At 37.2% G+C, this 10,380-nt stretch overlaps 1 protein-coding gene across 1 annotated transcript; it reads left to right on the top strand.

Annotated features, from left to right (window-relative positions):
• The first annotated feature begins 3,979 nt into the window (after positions 1 to 3,979).
• On the top strand, positions 3,980 to 4,918 carry LOC103730134 (olfactory receptor 2B6-like). Its single transcript, XM_008828321.1, has one exon. The coding sequence runs from the start codon at positions 3,980 to 3,982 to the stop codon at positions 4,916 to 4,918; it is 939 nt and encodes a 312-aa protein (XP_008826543.1).
• The last annotated feature ends 5,462 nt before the right edge of the window (positions 4,919 to 10,380 follow it).

The following is a 10,380-nucleotide window of genomic DNA, read 5'->3' as shown; positions in this document are numbered from 1 at the left end:
AATGCCAAGAAGCTCAGTAAGTAACCGACTGTGACTAGTAATAATCAGATATATAGAGATTAGAAACGCATGTGCCAACATCTTAATGTCAATTGCATTGAAAATGAATTTTTCTGTATGAAATTGTGTATTTTAATAATGAAATGGAGTTCTTTTTTAAAGGTTAAAACCTCATTTAATTTTATGTCTTATAGGGTTTATACTGAGTACAATATTGTATAACTGTAATAATTCAACTGTAAGACTAAAAATTTATAGCCAATTTTGAAAAAGATGCATCTTAGCTCAGAAAATTGTTATTGAATACATCAATGCTGTTGTAATGAAATGCTTCTTCTAAGTATGTGGTTATTAAATAACCATGGATTATCTGAATAATTTTAGAAATCTTAATGCTTATCTGCATATCTGGATAATGTAAGTTGTCCCTATATGTGTTTTCTTGTGTGGAGAGGAAGTTAGAGAGACGTTGTTTACTTTTTTGTTATAAAAATGTCAAATATTTTGATGTTTTCATTTTAAATATTACTTGTTCATTTTCACTGGAAAAGTAATTTTTATTATTTCTTATGGTTTCAACTTATTTTTGTGCTTTTTAAACTCTTAAAATGAGAAATTAACTATTATGTGACATAATCTAAAAATCAATGAAGTGATACTAAAGAAACTTACATTACCCCAGATGATTTTCTCAGTTGAGTTCAGATATAATTTTTCCTTATTTATTTATTACCTACACAGCAGATCATCCATATTTCTAGTCTCCATGTCTGCAGTTGCAACCAACAGTAGACTATGTACTATACAGATAATCCTATGATGGTTGTGAATATATTGAACAATTGCAGATTTTGGACATCATTACTCCCTAAACAATGCAGTATAATGACTATTTGTATAGCATTTACATTGTGTTAGGTATTATAAGTAATTTAGAGATGATTTAATATACATAGGAAAATGTTTGTCTCTTTATATATAAAGTACTTGAGCATACATAGATATTTTTTATTCATCAAGAGTCCGGGAAATAATTTCTTATGAATACAGAGGAACAGTTCTATGATGTTTTAAAGTTAGTGTCCATTTTTCTGAGAAATTGAATGTGTTTATTTTGGAACACATCAAAAAAAGAAGAGACTTGCTACTAAAGAGAGTTCAGCTAGTATCTAATGTATATAAGAATTTCCATAAAGAACTCTGTCCCAGGGAACTGTCTCTGCTACATCCTCTGGGAGGAAGACAAATGAGTGGCCTATGTGAAAACAATGCCCAAGAGGTGTTGGGAAAGGAATAAAAACAGCGTGTCCAAAACATTCTTCATATTTCCTGCTACTGCCTTTTCTACCAAGGCTTTTTTTCCTTGCCTGGCATCTTGTATTAGCTGAAAAAGTTGATTTCAAAAGCAATTAAAAATTTGTGATGCTGGGTTTTGAGCCCAGGGCCTTCTGCATGTTAGGGAAACCCTCTACCACTGACCTATAGCTCCATCCCTGAAGCTGATTCTTAGATATATACCTGTGGATAATAAGTTCTCTGCCTTTTTCTATTAGTCTGAAAATATTCTAATAAATTCCTTAATAATTATTTTTTACTAAATGATATAAAAAAGGTAAGTAAAAGACACTTAAAAACTTATAGATGGTCCATAGTAGAAAATATCTAAAGCACATTTGAGCACTAAATGAATAGAAAATAAGTATCTTACAGTAAAATTATTTAATAATCTAAATAGACTCTGATTTTTAAAATATTTAAGAATCTAATTCATTAATATAATGTTTTTAAATATTTCAAATAGAACATAGAATTTTCATGTGAAGATCTCAGACTTAGAACCATTCCTAAATTCTCTGTGCTGATATGAAATCTTGAATGATGTCAAGTTCAAGAAAAGTATAGGGGTGATAGTCATTCAGGAAACACTCTTTTTTAAAAATGTTATTTATTATTTTTATTTTATGTGCATGCATGCATTGCCTGTATGTAGGTAAGTGCACCCGTGTCGTGCAATGCCCGCGGCAGGTCAGAAGAGGCTGTTGGATCCCCTGGGACTGGAGTTACAGACAGTTGTTAGCTGACATGTGGGTGCTGGGATTTGAACCCAGGTCTTCTGCAAGAACAACCAGTGTTCTTAACTGCTGAGCCATCTCTCCAGACCCTCAGGAAACACTCTTACATTATAGGCTCTTCCTAAGAAGTTTTTAAATTCCAAGCTTATAGTCTCCATGTCTACCTAACTTAAGGCACTAGCTGCTTTTGATATTTAGAACTTTTCCAGTTATTAGCAGATGGCAAGAACAAAAGATCAATAACACGTTAAAATATGGACACAAATTTTCTTGCATCATAAAGTTAGGGTTAGAGAATGAAAATGAAATGATTTAATGAGTATAATAAGCTTAGTGTTTTGGCACAATGGCACATTAAGGACCAGTTACAATTATTATTATTTTATTATTATAATTGCTCATTCTGGGTTAGCACAATAGAACTGTAGGGCACTATGTATATCTCAGCTGTGTGACTTTCTTTGACATCTTGTAAGATGACTTTTGAGGGTTTCATGACAGCAAGAGTATCCCAGCTGAGTTTTCTAAGCATTGGAATGTAATCTAGTGCCCTTAGTCACTAATTGACCCTGAGAGTAACTCAGAGTTTCTTCACTGTAATACTGTCTTAACCAACTATCTGAATATATTCCACCCCAGAAAACTGTCAGTTTCTTGAAACACTTGTCATTAAAAAAAGAACAATATAAAAATTTGCATTTCCTAATTTGTTTCTCAAATGTTACTTTATTTAACTAGTGAATTTTGTTATTTTAAATATGCCCTTTACATGAAAACTAAAGTAATATGAATATTCTGAGCATGCACATGAGCAGGTCTCTGTGGTCCTAAATTGTAAAATTGTCCAGACTTCTTACAGAAGTTACCTGGAGTTTAAAAATGTATCTGTAACTGCATACCATCATTGGATCACTGACAATTGTCTAAAGTTAGAGAAAAATGTAATGATAATTCCACTCAGTAAGTGAAAATTCCTACAAGATGGGCAGGTTCAATAAAATTTAATATTGAAAGATCAAATGCCAAAGTTTCATCCAAATACTCAAGGAAAAAAATGCACAAAAGTACAATTTTGAGCTTTTAGGAAAATAAGTCATTGTGGCTCAACTCCTTTAATTTATTCTTTAGAAAATAGATGTTACTAGTATTTAAGCAAGCAAGGTGATTCATGTCTATAGTCCTGAACACTTAAGAGCCTGAATGGATTACTTGAGACCATAAGTTTGAGACAAGCCAGACTCCATTTCAACAACAGCAACAATGTCTTTACATTTCCTGCTCATTTCCAAATAGCCAAGATCGTTGAACACTGAAGTTTTTTATTTCCTACAAAGGTGATATAATTCTGGTGACTAATTAGGGTGGGATAAAACTGCTTTGATGATTCTCATACTTCAGACAGTTGGTTGCTTTTTATTCTGATATACTATCACAATTCTTTAATCTCTCCTAATATTTTAGTAATGCCTTGCAGTGGTGCCTCTGAAAATGAACCATCTGCTTCCTCAGCTCCATGCCATATCTACACCATCTATGGAGACATAGATCAGTTATCTTCATTTTAATAGCCTCTGCTTATGACTTTTATGCAGATGAGGTTTGAAAACTATTACTTTAGAATTTCTAAGACATGGTCAAGTCTACTTGCCACTTAATCTTCATTAGAATTCAGGGAGATAGTTCTCAGCCTTATAACACATAGGAGAAAATTCAGTTTCAGAATGGTTAGGTTACTTGTTGAAGAAAGTTGCCTTTAATTTATGATCTCATAAAGAGAAATTGAGTCATTCAAAAAATTATTTCTCTCTCAATGTACTATACCTTACCTTCTATTATTGCATGGCCAACCCTAACCCTATTCCATCATTATTCTTTTTGGTCACCACTATGAACAAAAATTGAAGAGAATGACAGCAATAAATGAGAGTGTCTCTGAAGAGTTCATTCTTCTTGGCTTTGCTGACCATCCTTGGCTGGAGCTCCCTCTGTTCATTATTCTTCTGGTAACATACCCCTTGACCATGATGGGGAATGTCACCATCATTCTGGTGTCCAAGTTAGATGCACGTCTACACAGCCCCATGTATTTCTTCCTCACCAACCTCTCCTTTCTGGACATGTGCTACACCACAAGCATTGTGCCTCAGATGCTGTTTAATCTGGGAAGCTCCAGAAAGACCATCAGCTATATGGGGTGTGTAGTTCAGCTTTATGTCTTCAGTATAATGGGGGGATCAGAATGTCTTCTCCTGGCTGTTATGTCCTTTGATCGCTATGTGGCCATCTGTAGACCTCTCCAGTATACTGTCATCATGAATTCATGCATCTGCATCTTGTTTGCCTCCATTGTGTGGCTAGGTGGGATGGCTTATGCTTTCTCAGAGGCCACTCTTACACTACAGTTGCCACTCTGTGGCATTGATAAATTGGATCACTTGTTATGTGAGATTCCAGTTCTGATAAAGACTGCCTGTGGTGAAAAGGAGGCCAATGAGATTGCACTCTCTGTGGTATGCATTTTTATGCTAGCTGTTCCTCTGTGCTTAATTCTCACTTCCTATGCTAGTATTGGACATGCTATACTTAAGATCAAATCTTCTGCAGGAAGGAAAAAGGCCTTTGGAACATGTTCCTCTCATCTCATTGTAGTTCTCTTATTTTATGGCCCAGCCATTAGCATGTACCTTCAGCCCGCCTCCTCCATCACAAGGGACCAGCCCAAGTTCATGGCTCTTTTCTATGGAGTGGTGACACCTACACTCAACCCCTTCATCTACACCCTGAGGAATAATGATGTAAAGGGGGCATTGGGCAAACGGATGAGGAACATTTTTAATTCTAAGTGATAGTAAGTAGACAACAAATGAAATTATTAGAAACTTGAATAAGGTTTATATGAGTTTCTTCAAAAATGCATTCTTGTTTTATTGATCTCATGTAGATGTTTTTGCAAAAGATGTCATATTTTATATTATTTCTTAATTAACTTTCACTGGTTGGATATTATGCTGGTTAATTTTGTCAACTGGACATAACTAGAAGCTAGGAAGAAGGAACCTCAGTTGAGGAATTTTCTCCATCAGAGTGGCCTATAGGGTATTTTCTTGATTGTTAATTGGTGTAGGAGGGCTCAGCCCACTGTGGGAACTATTTTGGGGCAGGTGGGCTGGGCTGTATATGAAAAGTAGCTGAGCAATTGAGGAGAAGAAAGTCAATAAGCAGCACTCCTCCATGGTTTCTGCTTCAGTTCCTGCCTCCAAGTTCCTGCTTGAGCTCCTTCCCTGGCTTCCCTAGATGATGGACTGTAACCTGTAAGCCAAATAAATCATTTCATTCCCAAGTTGGTTTTGTCACTGTTTTATCACAGTAACAGAAAAGTAAAGAGAACAGACACACTCTGAGAAAATATTAAAAAATGTTCAGTTTGATACCTACATGCTGAAAAAGAAACATTATTGAATAGTTCATAAATTCACATCACAGGGCTGGTGAGATGGCTCATTGGGTAAAAGCTCTTGCCATCAAGGCAGACAACCTGAATTTGATTTCTATGACTCATGTTGTAGAAGGAGGGAACCAACTCCCATAAATTGTCCTCTGACTTCCACATGTATGCTGTGGTACCCATGTGCCCACACACATATGTGCACCTACAAAATAACACAATAAAATTTATATACCATTGTAAAATTACCAATGTAAATATTCATTAATGGGATTTTCATTAGTAATATCTAAGAAAATTTCTCACTCTGTTAGTCTTGCCTCTCAATTCATAGTCTGACTATACTCTCTGGGAAGTACCCTGTGGTTTCAGAGAATCATGTCTCTCACAAGTTTATAAGCCTCAATTTGTGTAAGTACTAAGATGATGGACAAAAGGCTAAACTCTATGTTATTGTCACTTATAAGGACCTTAATCCCGCCGAACAGGATGGAACCCTTGTGACCATATCATCTCTTTAAGTCACTCTCTTAATCACATTGGACATTAACTCTCAACATATAATTTTTGAAGAAACATTCAAAAAGAGGGAAGGTGTGAGTCAGAGAATTAAGTTTTGGCACTGACAGCTTTAAAAAAATGCATTATAATTATTAAAAATTCAGTATGTAGTGTTTTCTACTTAAACAACTTATCATTAGATATTGAAATGAATGGGATAAAGAAGTGAAAGTATAGATGAGTTCCTAAATATTACTTTAAAATTTTATGGGTCTTTTGAGTCAGTGAGAGAATAAGGTAGTGATGTTATGAGTGACTTTCCCTTTTCAACATTACTATGCTTAAGTTGGGAGACCTGGGATATCTTGAAATTATGCAAGTATCATATGAGAAAAAATTTGTATTTTAAGACTTGAAAGCAACTTCGTCATTTTAGCTAACTATAAATTTTTATTGATTTAAAATTTAAAAATTTAAAATGCAGAGAATAAGTGACTGTGGAGTGCATAACCTCACTTGATACATCTACAATGCAACCCCTACACCTAAGACTCAGAAAATATCACAAAAGAAGGGGTGAAAAGATTGTAAGAGTTAGGATGCCTGCCACTAGATAATTTCTAGGCATGGCAGGGAAGCTGCACCCATGAAATTTCAACACTATGGTTGCCTAAATAGGACCTGCATAATGACAACATCAGTTGACATGCCAGTGTGGATGGGAATAATTTAACACAGTCCTACTTTTAGAACTATAGGCAATCAATGTATGCTGAGGGAGGATCAGTTTTCTTCAGGGACAAACTCCTTGGTAGGTTAATCCCAAGTGGTCAGCCATAAACACATGTATGCACAAACACAAGTAAATGGACTCAGTACATTACATGTGTACATATATATATATTTTCAGTAATCAAAGAAGTGGTCACAAAAATTGACAAAGAGTGGGGGTGTGTGGGAATAATTGGAGAGGGTAGAGGGAGGGGTAGAAATAATGTAAATATAGTACTTGTGTGAAATTCTCAAAAAATAAAAAATAAAAAAATTTATACTAATGGTCCTCAATATTTGTACCATTAAAAGTTATAAGTGACAGAGGGTGGGTTTAGACCTCCATTAGTGTAGCGGCTGGGATCTCAGCAGACCACCAGAGAGTGCTGAGCTCTGGCCTCCCTCTGGACTCCATCTAGCAGAGGGCTTGAGAACCCAGGGGACTGCCGGAGAGCTCCCATCCTGCCTCCATGTGGTGATGAGCTTCCCCTAATTGGGCCATACCCATCCCCCCTACCTGGGAATTCATGAGGCCCCTCACAAGGCCCCAGGGAAGATCTGGCTTTGGTAGGCTAAGGCTGAGATCCTAGCAGACAGCCTGAGAGGGTGGGTTCGGACCTCTATCAGTGTAGCAGCTTAGATCTCAGCAGATTGCAAGAGAGTGCCCAGTTCTGGCCTCCCTCTGACCTCATCTAGCAGAAAGTCTGTGTCACCAGGGTTGTCTTGGGGTCTCTTGCACAATCAGACAAACCATATAACATATTTTTGTGTGAATTTATTATGGTTTATACCCTTGGGTAGGGAGGGGGGAAATGGGGGAACTTACATAGAAATGCACACCTGACACCCAGCTCTGCATGGTTCAGCTGCCCGTTCCAAATCACCCGTGCCCACCCACAGTCTCCGTTAACTTTTTCCCACACATCTTGTGCCTGCAGTCTTGCCCCAGGTCGGTAAATGCCTCCTCTCACATCCATGTGGGTGAGGTACCAGGGCCATCTTTTTCTCCAGGCCTGCTGATGCCTGTCCATCGCAGCTCACAGGTTCCATCGCAAGATGGCTCCCAAAATCCCCTCCACAGTCAATTCTCTGAAGCAGGCCCCACCCCTTGGAGGAAACAGGCAGTTTGGGACACAGCCTGAGAATTCAGGGGACTTCCTGAGAGCCCCCAATCCTACCTCCATGTGGTGGTGAGCTTCCCTTAATTGTGCCATACCCATCCACCTACCTGAGATTTCATGAGCCCCCTCCCAAGGCCCCAAGGGCAAATTTGGCTTTGGTAGGCTAAGGCTGAGATCCTAGAAAACAGTCTGAGAGGGTGGGTTTGGACCTCCATCAGTGTAGCAGATCAGATCTCAGCAGACCGCCAAAGAGTGCCCAGTTCTGGCCTCCCTCTGGGCTCCCTCTGGCATAGGGTTGAGAACAGAGTGCACTGCCTGAGAGCACACAGATCCTGCCTCCATCTGGAGAAGAAAGCCTGAGTGTGCTTGACTGGAACCTGAATTGGGCTTCTGTGGGTATTCCTGTATAGCTGATCTGAAGCCAACAGTTCCATTGAAATTAAACCTGAGAGAACCTGAACCCTGTACCAACCAGCTTTACATAACCAATAAATAAAGAATATAGGCACCCAGATAATACAAACAGAAGCGTACTTCAACTTAATTCTCATATCAGAATCATAAACAACAAAAGAAATTCACATGCCAAAACCATAACAAAAGAATAATAAAATGGAGAGCCAAAACACAATGTCCCCACCAAACCCCACCAATCCTGTAGAAGAGTTCTACAAGGAGAACCTCCTAGAGATAACCCAGGACACTGAATTTAAAAGAACAATCATAAACATGATCAAAGAATTCAAAAAATTTAAAGAACACATGAACAAACAAATCAAAGAGCTAAAAGAAGATAGGGATAAACTTCTGAATGAATTCACAAAAGAGATAGAAACATTGAAGAAAACTCAGGCAGAAATGAAGAAGGAAGTGCAAAACTCGATAAGCCAAATTGAAACAACAGGGGAAAGCTTCACCTCTAGAATGAATGAAATGGAAAAAAAAAATATCAACACCGGAAGATAAACTTGAAGCAAAGAGTATGGAAAATTAAAAAAAACACAGGAATGGAATATGCAAGAGATGTGGGACACCATGAAAAGACCAAATCTACGGATCATAGGAATAGAGGAAGGAGAAGAATTTCAGGTTAATGATGTTGACCAGATCTTACACAGGATTGTAAAAGAGGATTTCCAAAAATTAAGGAAAGACATCCCCATACAAATACAGGAAGCACATAGAATACCAAATAGGATCAGAAAAGAAACTCCCCATGTCATCTCATAGTAAAAACACTAAACGTACAGAACAAAGAGAGAATACTGAAATCAGCAAAAGAAAAACAACAAGTCACATACACAGGAAAGCCCATCAGAATTACAGCTGACTTGTCAATACAAACTATGAAAGCCAGAAGAGACTGGACCAGGGTATTTCCAGTTCTACATTACAATAGATGCCATCCCAGAACACTATACCCAGCAAAAATCTCTATTATAGTTGAGGGGGAAAGAAAAATCTTCCATGACAGGAATATCCTGAAAGAATACATGTCCATAAAATGAGCCCTTCAAAGAATACTTGAAGCAATTCAGAGAGCAGAGAGCAGAGAGAGAAACAACTATACCCTGGGAGCAACAAAAGGAAATCAACAAAGATATAATCTAGGAAACACAAAATTACACAGAGAACACAAACAACAATGAAAATGACAGCATCCAATACACACCTTTCAATAATAACCTTAAATATCAATGGACTGAATTCCCCAGTCAAAAGACACAGGCTAAGTGAATGGATTAAGAAACAAAATCCTTCTCTTTGCTGTCTGCAAGAAACCCATCTCACCTTCAAGGACAGGCACTTCCTTAAGGTAAAAGGATGGAAAAGAATATTCCAAGCAAATGGCACTAAGAAACAAGCAGGGGTTGCAATTCTAATATCTGACAAAATAGACTTCAAAATAAAACTAATCAGGAGAGATAAGGAGGGTCACTTCATTCTGATCAAAGGAACAATTAATCAAGAAGGTATTACAATCTTCTACATCTATGCACTAAATTCTGGTGCACTCAAATTCATAAAACAACACTACAGGATTTTAACACACGGATTAACCCAAAATCAGTAATTGTAGGGGTCATGAATACCCCACTGTCTCCATTAGATAGGTCAACTGGACAAAGAGTAAACAGAGAGATGTCTGAATTAAATGATACCATGCATAAAATAGACCTAACAAACATCTTTTGATTATTCCACCCAAACACCAAAGAATACACTTTCTACTCAGTAACCCTTGGAACTTTTCCAAAAATTTACTACATACTGGGCCACAAAAAACCTCAACAAATACAAAAATATTTAAATAATTCCATGCATTCTATCAGACCACAAAACAATAAAGCTCAAAATCAACACTGGATGAAGTCCTAGTCACTACAAGAACCCATGGTGATTGAACAACACACTCTGAAACAATGAATGGGTAAAAGGAGAAATTAAGAAAGAAATAAAACAATTCCTG

Source organism: Nannospalax galili, unplaced genomic scaffold, assembly GCF_000622305.1.
Source record: "Nannospalax galili isolate Female #2095 unplaced genomic scaffold, S.galili_v1.0 scaffold813, whole genome shotgun sequence".
In the NCBI taxonomy this organism is placed as follows: domain Eukaryota; kingdom Metazoa; phylum Chordata; class Mammalia; order Rodentia; family Spalacidae; genus Nannospalax; species Nannospalax galili.
This window is presented reverse-complemented; position numbering and strand designations above follow the sequence as displayed.